This window comes from Coregonus lavaretus (genome assembly GCF_964263955.1).
Source record: "Coregonus lavaretus genome assembly, chromosome: 24".
NCBI classification, from domain to species: Eukaryota; Metazoa; Chordata; class Actinopteri; order Salmoniformes; family Salmonidae; genus Coregonus; species Coregonus lavaretus.
The window spans coordinates 37,423,678-37,450,504 of NC_140011.1; the positions used below are offsets into that span (position 1 = coordinate 37,423,678).

The 26,827-nt window shown below is 47.5% G+C and overlaps 1 protein-coding gene across 1 annotated transcript; it reads left to right on the forward strand.

Moving 5' to 3' along the window:
* The first annotated feature begins 934 nt into the window (after nucleotides 1-934).
* LOC311099625 (pecanex-like protein 3) lies at nucleotides 935-26,257 on the forward strand. Its single transcript, XM_084140347.1, has 34 exons — nucleotides 935-2,824; nucleotides 3,409-3,617; nucleotides 3,812-3,917; nucleotides 4,585-4,624; nucleotides 4,756-4,851; nucleotides 4,950-6,671; nucleotides 8,563-8,692; nucleotides 8,802-8,971; nucleotides 9,091-9,148; nucleotides 9,265-9,415; nucleotides 9,567-9,724; nucleotides 10,184-10,337; nucleotides 10,505-10,537; nucleotides 10,652-10,823; nucleotides 10,941-11,051; nucleotides 11,149-11,350; nucleotides 11,730-11,835; nucleotides 11,984-12,076; nucleotides 12,219-12,369; nucleotides 12,485-12,629; nucleotides 13,205-13,382; nucleotides 13,480-13,588; nucleotides 13,784-13,913; nucleotides 14,195-14,253; nucleotides 14,349-14,564; nucleotides 15,315-15,568; nucleotides 15,674-15,904; nucleotides 16,035-16,141; nucleotides 16,255-16,402; nucleotides 16,741-16,971; nucleotides 17,704-17,978; nucleotides 21,249-21,424; nucleotides 21,595-21,995; nucleotides 22,681-26,257. Exons 1-34 carry the CDS (start codon nucleotides 2,672-2,674, stop codon nucleotides 22,819-22,821), a joined length of 6,816 nt encoding a protein of 2,271 aa, XP_083996473.1. The 5' UTR covers nucleotides 935-2,671; the 3' UTR covers nucleotides 22,822-26,257.
* The last annotated feature ends 570 nt before the right edge of the window (nucleotides 26,258-26,827 follow it).

A 26,827-nucleotide genomic window follows, 5' to 3' on the forward strand; every position in this document is an offset into this window, starting at 1 on the left:
AAGGCATTTGTTGGAGAGATATATATATATTAATATGAAATCCCTTCAGAATGATGCCTTTGGCCTTGTTTGGTATACAAAACCTTTAATGTCTTAACCATGCTTTTTTCCAATCTACTGTATGTCCTCAATTAGTGAATCCCAATAAAACGTCCATCTTGGGGCGACTCTCTTATCAATGAAACACCTCTCTTATGTATATATTTCATGTATTTATATGTATTATTACATTTATCGTTTTTATTTCACTTTGACCTGTATTGTTGGAGCTGAGAGCTTAAGATTTTCACTGTACCCTGTAATTACACCTGCAACCCTGTACATGTGACTACTAAACTTCTAATCTAAATCTTATTTGTTAGTTACCGCATTTTGGATCATTAATATCCATCCCACCAACGAAACATTTATGATAATCTCAGAATCACACTAAATCCTATATGGTTTCTCATTAATGGGATCAGACACACCAATAGCGTTTGCTGGCGTTTTTCCCAAAACCCTATTCTTTCCTCGTTCATGTTCCCCATAGGGATGGCTGAACGAACTATTAGTACATAAAAACATTGTGCCAATTTCTACATATAGTACATCATTAATGAGAGACTGGGTTGAGAGGTAACTCAATTTCAGGTTTTAGGACTGCAAGCAGTATTTGCCTATTTTCATACTGTACTGTCTTTGAAGACACTGTTGCAGAGACGGAAGAGGGAGCGAGACGCCACTCGCAGTTTTTTCTGGTTCAATGAAAGTAGACCAGACCCAGCTGCTATTGCATTGGTGTCTATTGGAGACCCACCCCGTTAAGTAAACCGGAACTGAACATTTTTTCAATGGTAAACGACCTGAGTGAACTATCTTTGGTTATCCACCATCTTTGACTGGAATGGTGGGTGTTTGCTTCCGGTGTGAATGAGCGAATGATTGTAGCAGCAGCGCTAACGACGAGGAGCTGTTTAAAGCTAACTAACCAGCGAACACATGATAAGGGCAATGATGCAAATCTGTACAAACTGCCAGTTTCTCTTAACCAACAAATATATATTCACTGTGTCTTTCAAAAGAAGAAAGACCATCATCATCTGAAAACAATATTGATAGCCAACTGTTGTAAGCTAGCTTGCTAGCAACCCGCGGTGGTAAGGAAAAAGCATAGATTCTTTAGCGAACGTATACACTACTGCTCAACACGGAAGAGAAGAGGCAAATCTGGGCAGCGTTGATTTAGCTAAGGGAATTTACAAACAATGTAATATAGCTATCACGATAGGTTACCAACTTATTTTAACTCGCTATCTAGCCAAACACGCAGTCTCAATTCTGATAGATGGCGTTGGCTGTTTTATTTTTATGTGGCCTAGCTAGCATGCTAATCGAGCGTTCCTGTTTGCAAACTGAAATACTAGTAGCTCGTTTCTGTTCGTAGTGGGGATCTTTCATGATGTGATTGCTGCCAAAACTCGTATGTCAGCGATTTGGTTTAATCCAACACATTATAATGCATTGTTTATAAATATTATCTCGAAATTACAAGTTGATGTCTTGTTTTGGAAGCATGACGTTAGTAACTAGCCAGCTAGTTAACATTAGTTAAGTAGCAATGGTTCGTGCAGATAGCCAACTAGCTATAGCTAACTAGTTGATTATAAGATACAAACGGCCAAGTTTTTTCTGTTGACAAATCAGCTAGCTAAGTAGTTTGCTAATTTATGTCTGCTGGTGAAGTGCATTGTTTGCCAAATTACGTCTGAATGAAATTGTGATGGCCAGCTAGAATAACATGTAGGCAACTGCTAGCTAGCATTACCTAGCCAGCCAGCTAACTATATGGACAACAGTAACGTTACGTTAGATTGTCTATCAATCACTAACTAGGTGACATGATAGTGGGAGTAGTGTTGACCTTGAAACTATACAGAGGGATTCATGAAAAATAGGATTCCTAGGTAGCTGGCTTATAAACAAGTTAATAGACCTAACTAATAGGTAGCTAGCTGTCTGCATTGGCGGATTCAGATGGATTATGTTAGTAGCTAGCATACATATCTATGGAGTGTCTTTGCAGATGTTTATTCTGATAGTCTCTCAGGATTCACAAAGATTCAGATCTCATGAGGTTGAGCACCCCAAATACATATATGAAGAATTTACACTTGGTCACTGAAGTTGAAACAGTCCAACCCAGTTACAGCTCCATCTGAGTAGAAGATGAGCATTATTAAGATTCTCTGTGACATTAGACAGGTGTACTACAGTGTCTCGCTCTGAATGATGTTATCAGAAACTACTTTAAAGTTACTGAAGTGTGACTCGAAATGTGTGAAGAAACCAACCAAAGCAGTTGTGATTTTTCTTCCAAATGAATGTTATTTAGGCAGTGGGTCATCACCAGTGTGCCAAAAAGTCAATCTCCAGATAACAAAGCAAGGATTACTTTTTTGCAAGAACTACACCGCAAAGCAGCCCAGTCCTGAAAAAGAGCATGCACGGACTCCCTTGAGATACACTAAGGATTATAAACCAGAAAGTGAAGAGAACTGTCTCGTTAACTTGTCATCCTCAATGGAAGTGCCATTGTAGACACGTGACAGCGTGGCTACAACTGTGCCATTAGGAGCTCCAGCCTTAGAGGAAGCCTTGCAACCCTGGGTTGGCTGCTCTTAGGGGGACGATGGGTTCCCAAGCTCTTCAGATACTGCGGCAGGGGGTGTGGGCTTCACTCACAGGAGGCTGGTACGTGGACCCCCACCAGAGCACGTTCTCCAACTGCTTCCACCTGTACCTCTGGATCTTTCTCCTGGCCGTCCCTTTCCTGCTTTACATGGTGAGGATTCATGGAGGGGACCATTTTGTTATTTCTGTAGATAAAGGGTGGAAGAATTCCTTTTCTCTAGGAATTCTCTTTTAACTGGATCTAAAGTTAGTCAGGCACTTTTTACATGCTGCACTAATAAACGTATACCAGACGGCCACTATTCAGATAAAATGAGAACTGGTTTTATCATAGAACAGAGGAGCAGAACCATGTTGGGAACAGAGTAGGAGATTACCATTTTCCCTTGGTGTTAATTCAATACAGTATTTTCTTCCACACTTGACGTCCTATTGCTTCTCTTTACCTTAATGTTTGAGCTTTTGTTTACACATGTTAGTATTTGCTCTAGTGAAGAGTGCTGCCTGTAAACCAGGCTTGTAATGTCTGTCATCTTTGTGGAGTGGTCCTTCCTTGTCTGTAATATGATGTCCAATATTTCCATGTGCCTGCCTATCTAGGTGAAGCGTTTGTGTTCTGGTTCTTTTACTGGCATTGAGTTAAGGGTGTTGTTTCAGTACCCTTATCATGGGCTAGCCTACTTTTATTCCTAGCTCTGCTCACTATTTATTCTCCCCTGTGGTCATCCCGTCCAGTCTCTCCCCCCCAGCCTGGTTGTGGCAGCTGTGTACTGTGCTGTGGTGGTGGCCTTCTTCACAGCCATAAAGGCAGTGAACTTCCACCTCCATGCCATGTTCGACCTGGGGGAGATAGTGGAGAAGAGGCAGGCGTCGCTCATAACCGATGTCCCACGGCTACAAGAGGGGGATGATGGGTCAGGAGGCCACGACGGGAACCAGCATTGGTACTGAAGGAGATTTCCATATCCTGATGGAATCATTTCTTGTCAATCTTTGTAAAAAAACAAGATGTTATTCTATGTACATCCGAGTGAAGAGGCTCTTTTGTGTTGATACTTTGAGGGCTGTTATTTCACATGATTGGGGACAGATTTTAGTATTATGTTTTTTCATGCTGGTATGTGTGCTCCCATCTCAGGGACAGTAATGTTGGTGTGGAGATGACTGTGTTCAGAAAGGTCAACTCAACACCTCCAGTTCGCTGCAGCTCCCAGCACACTCTGTTTGGACTCAACCAGGTGTCGGTGAGGACTGCCTTGCATTTACACAGCACACAAACATATTCTCTTAAGCCTTAGCCTACCATTTCCGTGCCTCTGCAGAAATCTAATTAACATAATAATAAAAAATCCCCATCAAAATCGGTCTGTTAAAGCTAGAGATATGTTTTTTGCATGGGCTGTCTCAATCCACCGATATCGCCCTTCAGCATCTGCGGTGAAAGGTGGCAGAGCTAGAGCGGTGTTTGTCAGACCATGAGACATCCCGAAAATCTGTCTTCGAACAGTTTGGCCACTCTATTGAAAGATGAGACTCTCATGAACATGATGGTGTTCTCCGTTTTGCTCTAGAACGCTCACAAGACTGGTCTGAAGTCGGTACAACCTCTTCTGCCAACTTCTGTCTGTAGCGTCCCAACTGTTTGGGCTACATGCGATTTTGCTCTAGGACACTCACAAGACTCGTCTGAAGGTCCCTGGTACCAGTAAAAAAAAAAATGAATGGAAGTGTAATGGAGATAATTTAGTGCCTAAATAAGGGAGGGTTAACTTATTTCCATGCAGCAAACTGCACACTTCATGCAGGAACATTACATTATTGGGTTGTTTAATCGATTGTATTCCCATGCAAATTATTCTATTTCTATGATATTCATTCTTAATCTAACAAATGTTTTGTTTTTTTCCTCAGGAGTTTTTGCCCCAGCTTGATGCCAGTGGAGTCTCCAAGGGTATAGTATATATAATCTAACCCCACTCTAACCTCAGTGTGGTTGGTAAAGCTGTTCTGACTGAGGGATGAGTAGATTTTTGTCCAACATGGTTAGCAGTCTAATTTAGGGACTACTTCTTCTGTTCTCAGATATCAAGGATCTGATGCGAGAGGAAGGCAGCAATAACTTGATTGTCACGTCAGCTCGCCGGGAGATCTTCTGCCACAGCTCCCAGGACCCCATCCGTAAGCATAGCATTACACTGCAAATAGGCATCTCATCTTTTGTCCATTTTGGTCTTTGCTTTGGCATGTGTGTACTAAGTTTGGTCTTTCACTTACAGATGTTGCCAACATGGACCCGTCCTGCTTGGCTGCTGCTGTAGGGGGAGAGTTCCCTGGTCTAAGGGGAGTGGGAACAGGGATAGCAGGGGGATTTGGTAGCTTACAACCTGGGATGTGCATCTCCATCCCCCCCTCCCCCTCCAGTCAGGAAGACGGAGGAGAGAAAGGCCAGTTGGAGGAGATTGAGGGGATGCTGGAGCAGCTTTCCCAGCATAGTCCTGACGAGACCTACTCCCCCCTGGGCCCCTCTGCTGAGTCAGGGAGCCTGGGGGACGCTCCCATCAGCCCCCTCATAAAGAGCAGTCTGAGTGAGGAGCTGAGTGAGAACCTGCTTGGGCTGGGCCTTGACCCCGTGGCCTTCGCCCCAGGAACAGAGCACCCAGGCAGCCGCAGTGGGGTGGCCATGACTGCCGGCTCCACAGACAGCTGCTTCAGCGGGGGCGGAGCGACCACGGACCGCGAGACCCGCAGCACAGTCAGCAGCTACCGCAGTGAGAAGACTGACTCCACCCGGCTGGAGAGCCCTTCACTCAGCCTGCCACGGAACATAGACTCAGGGACCCCAACCTCTGCCCAAGCCCTGGGCACCAGTACCCTAGAGCCAGCAGAGGAGTCAGTACTGCAGGGGGGCAGTGATACTGACGACCTGTCGGACAGCGAACTACTGCGCTCCCCTGCCAAAGAGCTCTCTCTGGGCCAGGGGCTTGATAAGACACTAGTGGAAGGGGAGGATTTGCCACCTGTCCCCTCAGATATTCGACATCCCCACTCCCTCCAGGACTTGTCTCCCTCCAGTAGTGGGCACTCAGAGGCATGTGATCTGAACAGGACAGTCCCCGTTCCCCCCCTCCCCCCTCCGCGGCAGGCTAGCTCGGTGCCGTCAGGGCTGGCCCTGGGTCTAGTGTCTTCTGAACCTGCTCTTCCTGTTTCCTCTATCCCCTTCCTGCACTCTGAGCAGCCCTCTCTGCAGGCCCAGCAGGTGGTGCGCCCCAAAGACTTGAAGCTGCTGCGGACTGGTGGCAGTAGTGTGGGCCACCGGCCTGGCCGCAGGAAAGCCCCTCGCAAGCGAGGTGGAGCGGGAAGCAGCAGCTTTGACTGTGGCTCCTACAGGAGGCACCACAACCACGGACAGCACAGAGACTACATCCCAGTGCGCAGCCGGCTGGGGGCTAAGACCTACAGCGAGAGCATGTTTGAGGACTCCAGTGACGAGGACGACGGCAGTGACATGAGCGCCGGGTCCAGTCTGGGCTCCCAGAGACACTACAGCTCTGACGATGATGATTCAAGCTCCTCTACCTCCTGCTACTCCCCCGACCTAGCTAACGCTGGTGTTACGAACACGCCCCCCTCCTCCACCCAGCTGCCCATCCCCAGGGAAGGAGAGTTGTCTGAGACGTCTGGCCCCACCCTCTCCCAGAGGCCACAGAGGTCAGCCAGCACGGCTAGTGCTAAGACTCATGCCAGAGTGCTCAGTATGGATGGTGCTGGTGGGGGCCACACTAACACTGTGGTCCTGCCCTCCACCATGCTGACCTCCTCCACCCCCGCCCCACGACCCCTCACCATTTCCAAGTCAGACCTGGAGGCCCAGACCAGCCACACAGACGGCTTCCCTGGAACTCACCACCACCGCCTGGACTCTCTGGGAGGCTCCTGGGCTGGCAACCAGACGGGCTGGAGGGCTGGGGAACTGGTGGAGGAGGGAGCTGTGGGGGGAGGTGAGACATATTATTCACTCGAACTCTGGCCCTGTATTCATAAAGTGTGCTGATCTAGGGTCAGGTCCCCCCCTGTCCATTCATTATAATCTAAAAGGCAAAACTGATTCTAGATTGGCACTCCTACTCTGATAGTCCCATTCAAGATGGAAAGCTCTGAAATGTGAAACTGTAAAATAATTACACTCAAACTTGTATTTTCCTACTAGTACTGGCTTTGCTGATAACTACCTTATTGAGGAAAAATGTACTTACTACGACTGTTACAGTGAGGGAAAAAAGTATTTGATCCCCTGCTGATTTTGTACGTTTGCCCACTGACAAAGAAATTATCAGTCTATAATTTTAATGGCAGGTTTATTTGAACAGTGAGAGACAGAATAACAACAAACGAATCCAGAAAAACGCATGTCAAAAATGTTATAAATTGATTTGCATTTTAATGAGGGAAATAAGTATTTGACCCCTCTGCAAAACATGACTTAGTACTTGGTGGCAAAACCCTTGTTGGCAATCACAGAGGTCAGACGTTTCTTATAGTTGGCCACCAGGTTTGCACATATCTCAGGAGGGATTTTGTCACACTCCTCTTTGCAGATCTTCTCCCATCTTCTCTTCAGACCCATTTTCAATGCCCTGGCTGAGGGAAGGAGGTTCTCACCCAAGATTTGACGGTACATGGCCCCGTCCATCGTCCCTTTGATGCGGTGAAGTTGTCCTGTCCCCTTAGCAGAAAAACACCCCCAAAGCATTATGTCAAACATGGAGGTGGGAATGGTGTCTTGGGGTCATAGGCAGCATTGCTCCTCCTCCAAACACGGCGAGTTGAGTTGATGCCAGAGCTCCATTTTGGTCTCATCAGACCACAACACTTTAACCCAGTTCTCCACTGAATCATTCAGATGTTCATTGGCAAACTTCAGACGGCCCTGTATATGTGCTTTCTTGAGCAGGGGGACCTTGCGGGCGCTGCAGGATTTCAGTCCTTCATGGCGTAGTGTGTTACCAATTGTTTTCTTGGTGACTATGGTCCCAGCTGCCTTGAGATCATTGACAAGATCCTCCCGTGTAGTTCTGGGCTGATTCCTCACCGTTCTCATGATCATTGCAACTCCACGACGTGAGATCTTGCATGGAGCCCCAGGCCGAGGGAAATTGACAGTTATTTTGTGTTTCTTCCATTTGGAAATAATCGCACCAACTGTTGTCACCTTCTCACCAAGCTGCTTGGCGATGGTCTTGTAGCCCATTCCAGCCTTGTGTAGGTCTACAATCTTGTCCCTGACATCCTTGGAGAGCTCTTTGGTCTTGGCCATGGTGGAGAGTTTGGAATCTGATTGATTGATTGCTTCTGTGGACAGGTGTCTTTTATGCAGGTAACAAACTGAGATTAGGAGCACTCCCTTTAAGAGTGTGCTCCTAATCTCAGCTCGTTACCTGTATAAAAGACACCTGGGAGCCAGAAATCTTTCTGATTGAGAGGGGGTCAAATACTTATTTCCCTCATTAAAATGCAAATCAATTTATAACATTTTTGACATGCGATTTTCTTGTTTTTGTTGTTGTTATTCTGTCTCTCACTGTTCAAATAAACCTACCATTAAAATTATAGACTGATCATTTCTTTGTCAGTGGGCAAACTTACAAAATCAGCAGGGGATCAAATACTTTTTTCCCTCACTGTATATATGGTTGTCTCACCTAGCTATCTTAAGATGAATGCACTAACTGTATGTCGCTCTGGATAAGAACGCCTGCTAAATGACTAATGTAATTTAAAGATAGATTGTTTGCTGTATTTACTAGATTAATCAGGGCCATGTTGGTATTTCTAGAACTCAACATCTGAAATGTACATCCTGGTACTAATGTGAATATATGCTGCCCTCAGCTCTGGCCCCAGAGGAGGGGGGCAAGCGGGACTCAGTGAGCAGTGTGAAGAGGACCCAGGCCATCCGCAGGAGACACAACGCGGGGAGCAACCCCACACCACCCCCCTCTACCATGGGCTCCCCACCCAGGTTGGTCCAGTGTAACACTTCCACACCATTCGTTCTAGCCATGTCCCTTATGCCAATCACCTCCGTATGTCCATGCTACATAAAGCCCATCTCCTGTGTCTTCCTGTAGTCTCCAGGACCTCCAGCGTGCCCGTACCTCCTCACATTCGCGGACCCGGACCCTGCCCTCTGCCTTACAGTTTGCCACCTCACTGCTGCTGCCCCGCGGGGGGGTCCACGAGGCCTCTACCTTCGACGACACCACAGAGGGGGCTGTGCACTACTTCTATGACGAGGGTGGTGAGTGTGTGGTGATGTTAGACAGGGGCTAGCTTTAGGGAAGGGACGAGTTGGGGGGTGATTCTGTCCCAGTTTACACTGTAGTGGATGCTCTCCATTCATTGCTGATGTTTTTTCAGGAGTGAAGAGATCGTACACGTTTGGACCTGCTGGAGGCGGTTTTGAGGACCCAGTGGTGTAAGTGTCTCTCTCTGATGAGCCTTAGGCTCGTTGTTTGAAACTGATATTGATATAATGTCTGAGCCCCACCCTCTTCTTCATGTCTGAGCCCCTCCCTCTTCTTCTCCTCTCAGGGAGCGGGAAAGACAGTCCCAATCCTCCAGCTTCACCTCCACTGATGTCCAGGAGGGGGCCCCGGTGCTCACCGTGCTCCAGCCCAGGCCTGTGGTTTTGCAGGGCATGCAGGTGCGCAGGGTGCCCCTGGAGATGTCAGAGATGCCAGAGGTGAGACACCATTAGAATTCGTTTCAGCAGCGTATCATGTATTTTAGACAAATCAACCCTCTGGACATTTCTTGTATATCCCTGTAAATATGGCTTTTGTTTTTGTAGAATATGCATGATATTTGACTCAAAGTCCCGCCTCTGTCTCTAGTTTGACCTGGACCATGAGTCTCTGCATGAGTCCCAGGAGAACACGCTGATGATCGAAGAGAAGTCCAAGCCAAAACAGTACTACCGTTTCTGGGTGCTGCCAGGCAAGTGGCTGAGGGTGCGCTATGACCGTCTGGCCCTGCTGGCACTGCTGGACAGGTGAGATACAGCAGCTAGCTAGCTAGTTTATCACAGTGGTAATATCACCCAATGAGGCACAGCAGCTAGCTAGTTTATCACAGTGGTAATATCACCCAATGAGGCACAGCAGCTAGCTAGTTTATCACAGTGGTAATATCACCCAATGAGGCACAGCAGCTAGCTAGTTTATCTCAGTGGTAATATCACCCAATGAAGCACAGCAGCTAGCTAGTTTATCACAGTGGTAATATCACCCAATGAGGCACAGCAGCTAGCTAGTTTATCACAGTGGTAATATCACCCAATGTTTGTCATCCGTATTGAGGAGAAAGCCATAGTTCCGTTAGAGGTCTATACTGTGGAGGGACAGTGTTAGGGTTTCAAAACTTGGGAATGTTGGTAAAGTTAATGGAGTTTTGCAACCCTGGACAGTATAAATTACCTCCTACTGTATCTTCCATTGTGTGTCTCCTGTAGGAACCGTGGTGTAGGGGAGAATGTGTTTGCGGTGGCGCTGGCCAGCATGGTGGCTTTCCTGGGGTTCCTGCTGCTCTTGCAGGGTTTCTTCAGGGACATCTGGGTCTTCCAGTTCTGCCTGGTCATCGCCAGCTGTCAGTACTCACTACTAAAGGTACACGATTCAAGTCTTATTCAATTCCTATACCCTTTAAAATATTAATTCAGGTGTCTGGTTGAATTGTTCATCAACTGCCGATGCATTTTAGTTGTTAAAACTGTTATAGACTAAAGTAATGTGTTAAAATGTCTGAACTGACACTCTGGTTTCTCCTTCCTCAGAGTGTTCAACCAGATGCAGCCTCCCCAATGCATGTAGGTACATGTCATCCAAACATCTGTCTTGGTCATTATCAAGTTTGTAACCGTTCCATTGTTGATTCTTGTTTTGCTGACACAACCTGATGACTGTCTGGTCTAACCCATCAGGGCCATAACTGGATCATTGTGTACAGTCGGCCCGTCTACTTCTGCCTGTGCTGTGCTCTCGTCTGGGTGTTTGACCTGGCTGGGCGCTCGGGCAACCTGCAGCCCTTCTCCCTCTACGGTGTCACCTTCTTCTCCACTCACTTCCTGCTCTGTGCCAGGGACGTGCTCATAGGTCAGTCAGAGTTAGACACTTCTAGCTGTGTGCTTTTGCAGATGTCTTTTGTCTTGTATTGTGACCAACAGACCCACTCACACACTTTCTCCCTCTCTATCTCTTTCTTCCCCCCAGTGTTCGCCTTGTGTTTCCCCATCATTTTCCTGTTTGGGCTTTTACCTCAGGTCAACACCTTCCTCATGTGTCTTCTGGAGCAGGTCGACATGCACATTTTTGGGGGAACGGGTAAGACGGTTCCATAACATTCACAGTTACGCACAACATACTGTTATTTGTTGAGTGATGCCTGTTGACCTTGTTGTGTGTGGGTCCCTCTCCACAGCCACCACCAGCCCCCTGTCTTCCCTGTACAGCCTCTTACGCAGTGTGTTGGTGACCGTGCTGCTCTATGGATTCTGCCTCGGTGCTATCATTGCTCCCTGGGAACATCCCCATGTGCCAGTACTGTTCTCTGTGTTCTGTGGTCTACTCCTGGCCTGCTCCTACCACCTGAGCCGCCAAAGCAGTGACCCCATCATCCTGTGGTCAGTGTACCTCTGGTTAATGGTCTGTCTGGTTAATGAGAACACACCTCTGCAAAGATGAACATTAACGTGATGATAACCAAGAAATATATACCTAGTGGTACCTTTTAGTACATTAAAGCGCCTTCGGAAAGTATTCAGACCCCTTGACTTTTTCCACATTTTGTTACGTTACAGCCTTGTTCTAAAATTGACTAAATAGTTTTTTTCCCCTCATCAATCTACGCACAATACCCCATAATGACAAAGCGAAACAGGTTTTTAGAAATGTTTGCGAATGCACTGTAGCTAACATTCCCAGATCCTAGCTATCATTTGAACAACTACTCCATCCCCTTTCTCTCAAGTTGAACTTCTCCCTGCATGTGTTTTGCTCTAGGTCTCTGGTCCGCTCCAAGTTCTTTCCTGAGCTGGAGGGTCGGACCCCTGAGGAGCCTCCTCTGGAGATCAAAGACCCCCTGCCTGAGAAACTACGCAACTCTGTGGTAAGATCAAGGATGCATCCCAAATGGCTCCATATTCACTATGTAGTGCACTACTATTGACAAAGGCCCATTTGGGATGCATACCAAGGCCCTGCTCTTGGTTTTCAGAGTTTTTAAAACCATTTCCGTCTCTCTGTGTGTTTTACAGAAAGAGATTTTCCACTCTGACCTGGTCATGTGTCCTCTCATGGCTGTCATCACGTTTGCCATCAGTGCCAGCACTGTCTTCATCGCTCTGCAGGTCAGTCAACACCTGTTCGACCAGAGATGGAAGAAGAGATAGGATGTTTCAATGTATAGAGGGAGTCCTTTTGATTGGTTATGGCACTCTCCAGTGTGAGTGTGTGATCTCTGAGACCACCTGTTCTTCCTCTCCCCTGCAGCCTGCTCTAAGTTACGTCCTGTACATGGTGGCCGGGGTGGTGGGCTTCATCACACACTACCTGCTGCCTCAGCTCCGCAAGCAGCTGCCCTGGTTCTGCCTGGCCCACCCAGTGCTTCGCTCCCGAGAGTACAGCCAGTTTGAGGTCCGCGGTGAGTAGCAACCCACCTCCCTCTAAACTCACTCACTCACATTCACACATCCGTAAGAATTGTGTCAAAGCCTCAGGTTTGTCATTGATTGTTTGCTGTGCCCTGTTCCTCCCAGATGCCGCCCAGCTGATGTGGTTTGAGAAGCTGTATGCGTGGCTGCAGTGTGTGGAGAAGTATTTCATCTACCCGGCGGTGGTGCTCAACTCCCTCACTACAGAGGCCCAGCTTGTCAGCCAGAACCCAATGAAGCTGGACATCTAGTAAGCAACCCAGCTATCCCCTACCAACCTCCCCACCATACATACACCCTCCTCTTCTGAATCTCATCCCATTCCTCTGTCCGTCCAATCAGAGTTCAGTGAGAATATGCTTTGTATTTGCATCATATGTATTTTAATGTCCCCTCCTCTCTCTCCCTTCCCCTCTCTCTCTCTCCCCCTTCCCCTCTCTCTCTCCCTTCCTCTCTCTCCCTTCCTCTCTCTCTCCCTCTCCCTTCCCTTCTCTCTCTATCTCTCTCCTTCCCCTCTCTCTCTCTTCCTTCCTTCCTCTCTCTCTCTCTCTCTCTCTCTCTCTCTCTCTCTCGCTCTCTCTTTCTCTCTCTCTCTCTCTCTCTCTCTCTCTCTCTCTCTCTCTCTCTCTCTCTCTCTCTCTCTCTCTCTCTCTCTCTCTCTCTCTCTCTCTTTCTCTTTCTCTTTCTCTTTCTCTTTTTCTTTCTCTCTCTCTCTCTCTCTTCCTCTCTCTCTCTGTCCCCTCCTCTCCCTTCCCCCCTCTCTCTCTCTTCCCCCCTCTCTCTCTCTCTCCGTCCCCTCTCTCTCTCCGTCCCCCCCTCCTCCAGTGGACGTGCTCTGTTCATCTCTCTGGCGGGGATGAAGCTGCTGCGCTCGTCATTCTGCTCCCCGTCTCTGCAGTACGTCACGCTGTGCTTCACCGCCCTCTTCTTCCTCTTCGACTACCCACACTTCTCAGAGACCTTCCTGCTCGACTACTACCTCATGTCGATCCTCTTCAGCAAGGTACCCCCCTAGACCTTAAGTCCTTTCTGGCTATGCAAAAAAGGACTCCATGAGGTGTTTGATTGCTGACATTGGATTGTATGGTTTCTCTTTACAGCTCTGGGACCTGCTCTACAAGCTGCGTTTTGTCCTCACCTACATCGCTCCCTGGCAGATCACCTGGGGCTCCGCCTTCCATGCCTTTGCCCAGCCCTTCGCTGTGCCCCGTATCCCTCTACACTGGCACTGTGATCTGTAGAAAACTCTTTGTTAGAACTTAACAAGGATGTAGTCTTTCTGCACTCCCACTTGCTAATTTGCCAGTGAAACAAAGTGTGTAAGAACACTAAATGCTGTGTCCATTGGCTGCACTGTGTGTTAGTGGTGTCTGTCAGAGCTCCTTAACCCCCTCTGTTCCTCAGACTCAGCCATGCTGTTTGTCCAGGCTGTGTTCTCTGCTCTCTTCTCCACCCCCCTCAACCCTGTCCTGGGCAGTGCTGTGTTCGTCACCTCCTACACCAGGCCTGTCAAGTTCTGGGAGAGAGACTACAAGTGAGCTTCCCTTTTCCAAGAGTCAGGGAGATGTAGAGATGTAGCCTCAAGCAGACCTGGGCATTGTCCCGGACACCAGCAGTTGATGTGCTTTTATTGCAGTTAAGAGGTCAATGTTAACCAGATGAAGGAGATTAACGCTACGTCTAAATCGATCTGTTGCAGTGAAAGCTAGCTGACTGCATTATCCTTTTACACAGCCACCACCTGTCTCATCAGTAGTACACTGTATAGGAGTTGCTAGAGCCTCTGTCAACCAGTTATCATACATGTCTTTCCAGCACCAAGCGGGTTGATCACTCCAACACTCGACTGGCCACCCAGTTGGACCGCAACCCAGGTCAGCTAATACCGCCACAGCCTTCCCTCATCTAACACAAGTCATCATTCTTTAAAAGTACTCTGTTCTCATGCCTGTGGTCTCCTCTCTTCCAGGTGCTGACGACAACAACCTGAACTCTATCTTCTATGAGCACCTGACACGCTCACTGCAGCACAGCCTGTGTGGTGATCTGTTGTTGGGCCGCTGGGGAAACTACACCACGGGAGACTGCTTCATCCTGGCCTCCGACTACCTCAACGCCCTGGTGCACATCATCGAGATCGGCAACGGCCTGGTCACCTTCCAGCTGAGGGGGCTGGAGTTCAGGGGTGAGCATGGAGGGAGGTGGTGAGATGGTTGGAGAGAGGGTGGGGGAGGTGGTGGCAGGGGGAGAGGTTGTGAGAGGGAGGGAGGGAAGGGGTTTGGGATAGAAGGAATTTTTATGGAACTGAGTTCAGTGTGGTAATCTTGAATGGTTTGAACATGAGATAGTGTTCTGGACTTGTCTGTATCCTATTCTCTTTCATTCTGTTGTTCTCTCTCCCTCATCCCCCCTGTCTCTCCCTCATCCCCCCTGTCTCTCTCCCTCATCCCCCCTGTCTCTCTCCCTCATCCCCCCTGTCTCTCTCCCTCATCCCCCCTGTCTCTCTCCCTCATCCCCCTGTCTCTCTCCCTCATCCTCCTGTCTCTCTCCCTCATCCCCCCTGTCTCTCTCCCTCATCCCCCCTGTCTCTCTCCCTCATCCCCCCTGTCTCTCTCCCTCATCCCCCTGTCTCTCTCCCTCATCCCCCCCTGTCTCTCTCCCTCATCCCCCCTGTCTCTCTCCCTCATCCCCCCTGTCTCTCTCCCTCATCCCCCCTGTCTCTCTCCCTCTCTCCCTCATCCCCCCTGTCTCTCTCCCTCATCCCCCCTGTCTCTCTCCCTCATCCCCCCTGTCTCTCTCCCTCATCCCCCCTGTCTCTCTCCCTCATCCCCCCTGTCTCTCTCCCTCATCCCCCCTGTCTCTCTCCCTCATCCCCCCCGTCTCTCTCCCTCATCCCCCCCGTCTCTCTCCCTCATCCCCCCCGTCTCTCTCCCAGGTACGTACTGCCAGCAGCGGGAGGTGGAGGCCATCACCGAGGGGGTGGAGGAGGACGAGGGCTGCTGTTGCTGTGAGCCAGGTCACCTGCCCCACATGCTGTCCTTCAACGCAGCGTTCGGCCAGCGCTGGCTGGCCTGGGAGGTGGCCTCCACTAAGTACGTCCTGGAGGGCTACAGCATCAGCGACAACAACGCCGCCTCCATGCTGCAAGTGTTCGACCTGCGCAAGATCCTCATTACCTACTACGTCAAGGTATGATCCACACTGATCTTACAGTTAACTGTAAAATGAGATCCAGTAGCATGTTATTTGAACAGTAGGTGGCCTGGTCTGTAACATGTGTTTCCTCTGCCACAGAGCATCCTCTACTACGTCACTCATTCTCCTAAACTGGAGGAGTGGCTGGCCAATGAGATGGTGCAGGAGGCGCTGCGGCCCTGCCTAGGCCCTGCCTACGTGGACAGTGACCCGACCTTCAACCTGAACATAGACGAAGACTACGACCACAGGGCCTCTGGTGTCACCCCCAGCGCCTTCTGTATGGTCTACCTGGACTGGATCCAGTACTGCAACAGCAGACGGCAGACGGTCAGTGTCCCTTGTCATGTTACTGTTGAATAGGTGACACGTTGTTGATTTGACCATTACTTCCCATATGTCATTAGTGTCATCAGCAGACTGACTTCATGACGTGCTTCATGTGTGTTTTGTGTTGTAGCCGGTGGAGGAGAGCGAGAGGGACTCTCCTCTGGTCACCCTGTGTTTTGGCCTGTGTGTCCTGGGGAGAAGGGCTCTGGGCACAGCCTCCCACAGCATGTCTGCCAGGTAAGACCCAGGGCTAAACCCTCTGTCTGGCTGCTCTCTAACTGAAGGGAGCATTTCTTCCTCTGTGATACTGTATACCAAAGGTGACTGTGTGTTTGTGCCCTGACTGTCAGCTTGGAGCCTTTCCTGTACGGCCTCCACGCCCTCTTCAAGGGGGACTTCCGCATCACCTCTCCCAGGGATGAGTGGGTGTTTGCAGACATGGACCTGCTCAACAGGGTGGTGGCCCCCGGGGTGCGCATGTCCCTCAAACTGCACCAGGTAAGACATACTGGCGTGACTCATTACAAACAGGATAGTATACAGCTTAATGACCTCAATGGTCCTCTGTAGCTCAATTGGTAGAGGATGGCGCTTGTAACGCCAGGGTAGTGGGTTCGATCCCCGGTACCACCCATACGTAAAAATGTATGCGCACATGACTAAGTCGCTTTGGATAAAAGCGTCTGCTAAATGGCATATTATTATTATAATGTAATGACATCACCCACTGTAAGAATTGACTGTATTCAGACAGTATGGTGGACAGATCTGAGACTAAGAAGCTTAATGATGACATCACCCACACTAAGCCCATCGCTCTGCCCCCTCCCTAAAAGGATCACTTCACGTCTCCAGACGAGTACGAGGACCCGGTGGTTCTGTACGACGCCATCACGGCCAACGAAGAGAAGATGGTGATCAGCCACGAGGGCGACCCGGTGTGGCGCAGCGCCATCCTGGCCAACATGCCCTCGCTGCTGGCCCTGCGCCACGTCATGGACGACGGCAGCGACGAGTACAAGATCATCATGCTCAACAAGAGGTTCCTCAGCTTCAGGGTCATCAAGGTCAACCGCAGCTTCTGTAGAGACTCACACAGTCATAACTTGTTAGTGATGTGCACTGAAATGAACAGGGGGACAATGGAGGCATTGCTGTAGCATGATCATAGATCACATTGAGACTGAATGTCATAACATCAGTAGATATTTGTCAGGAATGTTCAAGTGCTCTCTTGTTAACCCTGCTTCTATCTCTAGTTGTGTGTCACCAGTTCTGGGTCAAATCAAATCACATTTTATTTGTCACGTACCGTGAAATGCTTACTTACAAGCCCTTAACCAACAATGCAGTATTAAGAAAATAGAGTTAAGAAAATATTTACAAAATAAGCTAAAGTAATAAAAAAAGTAACACAATAAAATAACAATACCGAGGCTATATACAGGGGGTACCGAGTCAATGTGCGTGGGTACAGGTTAGTCAAGGTAATTCGTCCATGTGAAGTGACTATGCATAGATAATAAACAGCGAGTAGCAGCATTGTAAAAAAATGCAAATAGTCCAGATGGTCGTCAATGCAAATAGTCCGGATGGATTATGACTATGTCATAATATGGATGGATTGATAGTCATTTGATGAATTGTTCAGGTTTTTGGGGTAGAAGCAGTTAAGGAGCCTTTTATACCTAGACTTGGCGCTCCGGTACCGCTTGCCGTGTGGTAGCAGAGGTCACTGGCATATTTGTGACTTATTGTGCTCCTCCACCTGCTGACCCCCACTGTCCTGCCCCCTGCAGGTGAACAGGGAGTGTGTGCGCGGCCTGTGGGCAGGCCAGCAGCAGGAGCTGGTGTTCCTGCGGAACCGGAACCCTGAGCGTGGCAGCATCCAGAACGCCAAGCAGGCCCTGAGAAACATGATCAACTCGTCATGTGACCAGCCCATCGGCTACCCCATCTACGTGTCCCCCCTCACCACCTCCTTCGCAGGGGGGCACACCCAGCTCCGCTCCGTCTGGGGGGGGCCTGTCAGCCCCCATAACATCTACACCTGGCTCATCAGCAGCTGGGATGGGTACACTTACACTACACAGCCTTCAGTAGTCATGCTAGGGCTGACAAACACACACGCATATAGACACACACACACACACATACACACACACACACACACACACACACACACATATACACACACACATACAGTGGGGGGAAAAAAGTATTTAGTCAGCCACCAATTGTGCAAGTTCTCCCATTTAAAAAGATGAGAGGCCTGTAATTTTCTTCATAGGTACACGTCAACTATGACAGACAAAATGAGATTTTATTTTCTCCAGAAAATCACATTGTAGGATTTTTAATGAATTTATTTGCAATTTATGGTGGAAAATAAGTATTTGGTCAATAACAAAAGTTTCTCAATACTTTGTTATATACCCTTTGTTGGCAATGACACAGGTCAAACGTTTTCTGTAAGTCTTCACAAGGTTTTCACACACTGTTGCTGGTATTTTGGCCCATTCCTCCATGCAGATCTCCTCTAGAGCAGTGATGTTTTGGGGCAGTCGCTGGGCAACACGGACTTTCAACTCCCTCCAAAGATTTTCTATGGGGTTGAGACTGGCTAGGCCACTCCAGGACCTTGAAATGCTTCTTACGAAGCCACTCCTTCGTTGCCCGGGCGGTGTGTTTGGGATCATTGTCATGCTGAAAGACCCAGCCACGTTTCATCTTCAATGCCCTTGCTGATGGAAGGAGGTTTTCACTCAAAATCTCATGATGCATGGCCCCATTCATTCTTTCCTTTACACGGATCAGTCGTCCTGGTCCCTTTGCAGAAAAACAGCCCCAAAGCATGATGTTTCCACCCCCATGCTTCACAGTAGGTATGGTGTTCTTTGGATGCAACTCAGCATTCTTTGTCCTCCAAACACGACGAGTTGAGTTTTTACCAAAAAGTTATATTTTGGTTTCATCTGACAATATGACATTCTCCCAATCCTCTTCTGGATCATCCAAATGCACTCTAGCAAACTTCAGACGGGCCTGGACATGTACTGGCTTAAGCAGGGGGACACGTCTGGCACTGCAGGATTTGAGTCCCTGGCGGCGTAGTGTGTTACTGATGGTAGGCTTTGTTACTTTGGTCCCAGCTCTCTGCAGGTCATTCACTAGGTCCCCCCGTGTGGTTCTGGGATTTTTGCTCACCGTTCTTGTGATCATTTTGACCCCACGGGGTGAGATCTTGCGTGGAGCCCCAGATCGAGGGAGATTATCAGTGGTCTTGTATGTCTTCCATTTCCTAATAATTGCTTCCACAGTTGATTTCTTCAAACCAAGCTGCTTACCTATTGCAGATTCAGTCTTCCCAGCCTGGTGCAGGTCTACAATTTTGTTTCTGGTGTCCTTTGACAGCTCTTTGGTCTTGGCCATAGTGGAGTTTGGAGTGTGATTGTTTGAGGTTGTGGACAGGTGTCTTTTATACTGATAACAAGTTCAAACAGGTGCCATTAATACAGGTAACGAGTGGAGGACAGAGGAGCCTCTTAAAGAAGAAGTTACAGGTCTGTGAGAGCCAGAAATCTTGCTTGTTTGTAGGTGACCAAATACTTATTTTCCACCATAATTTGCAAATAAATTCATAAAAAATCCTACAATGTGATTTTCTGGATTTTATTTTCTCAATTTGTCTGTCATAGTTGACGTGTACCTACGATGAAAATTACAGGCCTCTCTCATCTTTTTAAGTGGGAGAACTTTCACAATTGGTGGCTGACTAAATACTTTTTTCCCCCACTGTATACACACACACACATATACACATACACACACACACACACACACACACACACACATATACACACACACAGTCAGGTATTCCTGCAAACTGCACATACGCCATGCACTGCTCTCTCTCTCACTCACTCACTCACACACATACAGTGCATTAGGAAAGTATTCAGACCCCTTGACTTTTTCCAAATTTTGTTACGTTACAGCCTTATTCTAAAATGGATTAAATACATTTTCCCCCTCATCAATCTACACACAATACCCCATAATGACAAAACGAAAACAGGTTTTTAGAAATGTCTGCAAATGTATTACAAATAAAAAACTAAAATACATGATTTACATAAGTATTCAGACCCTTTGCTATGAGTCTAGAAATTGAGCTCAGGTGCATCCTGTTTCCATTTATCATCCTTGAGATGTTTCTACAACTTGATTGGAGTCCACCTGTGGTAAATTCAATTGATTGGGCATGATTTGGAAAGGCATACACCTGTCTATATAAGGTCCCACAGTTGACAGTGCATCTCAGAGTAAAAATCAAGCCATGAGGTCGAAGGAATTGTCCGTAAAGCTCCGAGACAGGACTGTGACGAGGCACAGATCTGGGGAAGGGTACCAAAACATTTCTGCAGCATTGAAGGTCCCCAAGAACACAGTGGGTCGCCATCATTCTTAAATGGAAGAAGTTTGGAACCATCAAGACTCTTCCTAGAGCTGGCCGACTGGCCAAACTTAGCAATCGAGGGAGAAGGGCCTTGGTCAATGAGGTGACCAAGAACCCGATGGTCACTCTGACAGAGCATGGTGGTGGCAGCATCATGCTGTGGGGATGTTTTTCAGCGGCAGGGACTGGGAGACCAGTCAGGATCGAGGGAAAGATGAATGGAGCAAAGTACAGAGAGATCCTTGATGAAAACCTGCTCAGGGCCTCAGACTGGGGTGAAGGTTCACCTTCCAACAGGACAAAGACCCTAAGCACACAGCCAAGACGACACAGGAGTGGCTTCGGGACAAGTCTCTGAATGTCCTTAAGTGGCCCAGCCAGAGCCCGGACTTGAACCTAATCGAACATCTCTGGAGAGACCTGAAAATAGCTGTGCAGTGACACTCCCCATCCAACCTGACAGAGTTTGAGAGTATCTGCAGAGAAGAATGGGAGAATGTCTCCAAATACAGGTGTGCCAAGCTTGTAGCGTCATACCCAAGAAGACTTGAGGATGTAATCGCTGCCAAAGGGGCTTCAACAAAGTACTGAGTAAAGGGTCTGAAAACGTATGTAAATGTAATATTTAAGTTGTGTATGTGTATATATATATATATATATTTGCAACATTTAAAAAACCTGTTTTTGCTTTGTCATTATGGGGTATTGTGTGTAGATTGATGAGGAAAAAAACAACTATTTAATCCATTTTAGAATAAGGCTGTAACGTAACAAAATGTGGAAAAAGTCAAGGGATCTGAATACATTCTGAATGCACCGTACATGCGCAGCCACACACTCACCGTGTGTGATAAGACTGTTCAAATACCTGTGTCTCTCCTGCAGGTTACAGAAGGGTTGTGGAGCTGGGTGTAACAGTGGGGGTAACATCGAGGACTCTGACTGCGGCGGCGGTTCCACCTCCATCTCCAACAACCCATCCGCTCACACCACCCAGAGCACCCCGGCCTCCAGCCTGCCCCTTCCACAGCCCCACTTCACCTCCATCCACCCCCCCATGGGTGAGCCCAGGACCCTACCGCTCAACTACAACCTCTAATGATGTCTGCTGTTCAGCTGCAGCTAGCTATTATAACATCAATACTGTCAGTATGCTGATAACACAGCAATGTTTGTATAATGATTATATTTTGTAATGAAGTGAATTAAATAACTCTCCTTGTCTCCGTAGGAACTGACAACCCTGTGGGCCCGACCCCCACATGGCCCCACCACCCTCAGCCCCTCCCCTTGGCTCTGCTCAGCCAGTCAGAGGGCAGGATGGACGCTGGGCTAGTCACCTCCCTCCACCGGACCTCGTCCATCCAGGGTCTCCTGGGACAGCACCTGTCCAGCTCCCAGCTGTCCTTCAGCAGCTCTGTGGTCATGCCTCCCCTGCCCAGCCCAGGCAGCTTCCTGGACGGAGGGCACAGAGGGTCCGGGCGGGCAGGACTGGGACATGGCCTGGGGCAGGGCAGCGGGCTGCCCTACGAGGGCCTCTACGGGAAGTGGAGCCTGTCAGGCAGGAAGGGCTTCAACGGGCCAACCGCAACTGAGAGCGACGGTGGAGCTTCTCAGTTCATACGGACACAGGTGAGGATGGTGAAACAACGTAACATGTTGTGTGAAGGTAGAACAGACACTGAGTGTACAAAACATGACCAGTTGAATCCAGGTGAAAGCTATGACCCTAATTGATGTCACTTGTTAAATCCACTTCAATCAGTGTAGATGAAGGGGAGGAGACAGGTTAAAGAAGGATTTCTAAGCCTTGAGACAATTTAAGACATGGATTACAAAATATTTAAGTGCCTTTGAAAGGAGTATGGTAGTAGGTGCCAAGCGCACCGGTTTGTGTCAAGAACTGCAACGCTGCTGGGTTTTTCACGCTCAACACTTTCCCATGTGTATCAAGAATGGTCCACCACCCAAAGGACATCCAGCCAACTTGACACAACTGTGGGAAGCATTGGAGTCAACATTGGCCAGCATCCCTGTGAAATGTTTTCAACACCTTAGGAAGGTGTCCTTAATGTTTTGTACACTCAGTATATAGTGTGTGTTGGAAGGTAGAAAATATAGTCTGTGTTGGAAGGTGCAGCATGCTGTCAACAGCGTGACAACAGTCTTTTTGAACACCAGGAGAATAATGTAGCTACAATACATGCCCTCTTACACCAGGATGTTATGGCTTTGAGATTAACTTAATGATGGTCGTATGTTGCGATGGAAACTCAAGAGGTTTCATTAGTTGAGGATATTTACATCTGTGTTTCAGTCTACTCCTCCTGCACTGCCACCTAGGGCCAGCCCAACACAGGACCCCCTGGGGGTCACCCAGTCCACTGAGACCACGCCCCCCAGCCCTGCCCCCAGGGAGGAGTCCACCGAGCTGCCTTTACTTGAGCACCTGGGCTGAGTCTACCCTGGAGAACCCATGAGAACCCCTGAAGCCAAAGCACAGCTCCACCGTGGCCAGTTCTAGAGTGGGCCTGACCGGCTCAGACCGGACCGATTCCAGCTTCCCAGAGTCATTCGAATGCTCTTCTCTCTCTCTCTCTCAATGAGACTGGACTCTGAGGTCTGTTACATCTCTGATGGCAAATCACAACATCTCAACATGTTTTTTGTTTAGTGACATTTTTTCAAGCCTTTGCAATGCTGGATGGATCTTGAGGTCTAAATACGTTCCTCTTCTCCTCAGTGAACCACCACAAGGATGTATGTCAAAACAAAGTGTACGCACCCAGCCCGCATCCCTAACCCATCCCACCATCTCCCCTCCTAGGACTTGAAACAGGAGCTCTAATTGATAGGCCCTCATGAGTTTCTGTAACAATGGTAACCCTAGCAGACCAAAAAGCCAGTGCAATTGTAAGGGAGGTTTTTCCTTATGTAATGTTTAGTTGTTTTTTATTAGTTAGTTTAGTTCATTTGTCCTCTCCTTCACCTGAGACCCACCAGCAACAGCATAATGACTCAGAAAAGGGAACTCCAATATCCTTGTTGCTGTATGTACAGGTGAAGCCAGATTTACTAACATAACATGCCTTGTTCTTTACACCCACTGCCCATCCCTGCTGCTCCAACCTGCTGCTCCAACCTGCTGCTCCAACCTGCTGCACGTTCACTGTGGGGATATCCACTCTGAAACTGCAAGGGTCACATCAAATGACTTGAACATCTATACCATATGACAGGGGTCGGATACAGGCGGAATGATACAAAAATATATATATATATATATCGTTTTTGGTCAAAAGACTGTAAAATCACCAGGAATTCAGCAAAAAATAATAATAATCTCTTCCCAAGAGACATTATCGTGTCTGAATGTAATTTTGAATGAAAGTTATGAAATTATTATTTTCAAATACAATCTCTTTTTGGGCTTAGTTTTGGTCAATTTGCAGTGTACAAATTATTATAATTATTTTCCGCCACCCCTGAACCATTCTCTCCGACAATCAGCCCATGGCTGAATCTAGTTGCCTACCCCTGCCATATGACCAGTCAATATCAACTACCCACCTCCCTAGCATACCACACACATTCCAAAACTAATCCACACCCCTCCACGTAAAAACATCCTCATGCTCATTTGGATATTTATTAGAGGCTCTTGACCGCATCAACAATCTCAAGTGTTCTGACAAAGAGCTTGTTTCAGGGATAAGACTCCCGCCTACCCCCACCTTTCCCAACATTTGGTGCTTTTTCCCAGTCAGGCCTGGATGCAAGTTCTGAATTTGGGGAGGTCTAGGGAGATGTGACTCTGGACAGAGCTGATGGACCAGGACAGAGAGAAGGAAAGAGGAGAGGAGATGCTCTCTAGGCAGGGACATTGTTCAGACCACAGAATTCTAAACTGGGAATGTTCTTTCTAAAGCCTTTATGGTTTTTGTGTCCTATTGTTGGGGTGAGTGGAATGTCTTTTTACTTTACTTGAAGAGTCACAACCTCCTCAGTGGCTAACCGCTCCCTCCCTGACCTGATCCAATCAGCTGTGGACTCTATGCAGTGGGAGGGGCTCAGACAGCTCTGTGTGTGGAATAGCCACCAGCAAGAGGCCCTTCTGCTTTCCTTGGCTCCAGGCAGCTCCTGTACAGCTCCTCTTACTACTCAACTGCAGCACCTCCTGCTACTACTACTATACCTACAGTTGCTGTTTGTGCTACACTTACCTCCAGCGTTTTAGTTGGAAACCAAGTTAAATAAATACTGAAAACAAATATGGCATATTTATTTAGATTTCTTGATAACGTCTGGAAGACTGTTAAAAGGGTTTGTCTATTTGACATGCTGATGTGATATAGAAATGTGGAGATTGGACTCTATCCAGAGCACATATCAGACAAGCTGGCTGTCCAACTCTGTTCTGTCCCGAGAGCTATAGGGTCTTACAGCACTACAGTAATCAACGTGTCTGTCCCCTGGCCAGTTGTGACAAGTCTTCTATATCAATGGTAGAACTATCTGGAATAACCTTGTGCAATGGTGTAAATCTGCTCCTAGATGACTGCCTTGTATGCTCACTTTCGCCCCTAACCATCTTACTTCTCACCTTTTAGTTAGAAGACTGAACTGTCCTACTAAACTTTCCCTAGAAATCTGTCCTTACAGGGTGAATGACAGGTGTTCTCAGGGTCTCCCATTGGGAAAGAATGGAAATTCTCTGCCATTTGCTAATCTTACTGTGTCTATAAGGGGACAGACACAAAAGGGGAGTGTTCTCAAGCGCTAGGTTAGATGGTATCTAGAAAAATTAGACTATGGGTAATTATGCAGTAGCAAAGTTACTTTAGTCTGGATATTGGAAGTCTGAGCCTCATGGTTGAACTCATGGGTCACTACTCAAAGTACCAGTCAAGCAGTGGAGGCTGGTGGGAGGAGCTATAGGAGGACTGGCTCGTTGTAATTGCTGGAATGATGGACGGAGTCAAACGTGGATTCCATGGGTTTGATACCGTTCCATTTATTCCATTCCAGCCATTACAATGAGCCTGTCCTCCTATAGCTCCTCCCACCAGCCTCCTCTGCAGTCAAGGTGATTCCCCCACCACAGAAACAGCAATTAATTCTGCTTGAGCTAAAGCGCTCTTAATTTTCCTAAAACCATTCAGGCTTAGGATGGTTTGGTTACATCTTGAAACATCTTGAGGACTTGGAACAAGCACTGTGCTAATGGAGATCTAGTCTCTTTGTTTGTCAGATCATTGGATCTAACTCCATGGTTGTCATGGATATTGTTGAGGAGGAGCTGGCACCTTCCAGATGTTAACATGTGTCCTCCCTAGCAGCGCCATTCTGATCAGGGCCCTTTTCTGTTTCTTTTTTCTCAGTGTAATATCCAAAGCAACAGGGAGTACTTTTCTTACTGGGAGAAAGGAAAGCACAAGTTACTGGACAGACCTGGGTGTCAATACTAAAAGGGATTTCTTAATCTCTGCCATTTATGTACAGCATGTTTTGTATATAAATATATATTTAAAAAAATATATAAATCTATTTTATTATTAGTGGATTTCTGGTTATTTTTCATGGAAGGCACTATGTTGAGTCTTAGGGGAGGTTCTCTCTTATGTTTACCCCTCAGAAGAGAGATCTGGCTCCTGAGGGGAAGGGTACTCTTCACATTGAATCATGCAGTTTGGGAAGAATCCATTAATACTTATTTTGCACAAATGTTGTATACTAATACACCATCCCACATGTTTTTTTACTGTTATTATTTTAGTCATTTGGAGGGATGTTTTATTTAAACTATCAGTCGGCATTCAAAGTTCTGTACAGTTTTTTTTAAATGTGATTTCCCCCCCTGTTTAAATTAAAGCTTTTTGTGTAATCGTTTGCAAATTAAATGCTGTGAGTGCTTTCATTTACCTTTCCTGAGCCTTTGTCAGGCAATGTTATCATAGTTTGAATATTCATTCCGAACTTAGCATAGAACCGGTCTTGAACAGAAACCCAAACACATTTGATTCCAGTCAGACATTGAACATTTATTTCAAAAGGATGTATTAAACAAATTGTACAGTTATCAGGTATTCTATGCGGGAACTATTTCAATAGCTTCTATGATATTGCCTGCCGCAAAAAAATGGAGTGAAGTGGGAGCCAATGTCTACCTGCAGGGCACAATGAGGTAACCAATGGAATGCTTGTTCATTCTTAATACTTTATAAAACAAATGTTCAGTTCAATTAGTTTTTGTACAATGTCAATGTTTATCTTCCTTAGATTGAGGGATCAAACAAAGGAGCGTTTGATAAGAGTACCTTATCTCGTTATATCACTCTTCCTTCCCCTCGCGCCACTTCCTCTCCTGGCCAGAGCGGTGGAGCCCCAGCAGCAGGTCCAGCAGGTCCAGCAGCGCCAGGACCATGGACAGGGTCAACAACACCCCCCGGAGAATCCCGGGGGAA

Excerpts from the sequence above, each read along its gene's own strand:
- LOC311099625 (XM_084140347.1), top strand. The coding sequence starts at position 2,672 with ATGGGTTCCCAAGCTCTTCAGATACTGCGGCAGGGGGTGTGGGCTTCA. Across the intron at positions 10,338-10,504 it reads GTCAGTACTCACTACTAAAG|AGTGTTCAACCAGATGCAGC; the intron begins GTACACGATTCA and ends CTCCTTCCTCAG. Across the intron at positions 13,914-14,194 it reads TTCTGGGAGAGAGACTACAA|CACCAAGCGGGTTGATCACT; the intron begins GTGAGCTTCCCT and ends ATGTCTTTCCAG.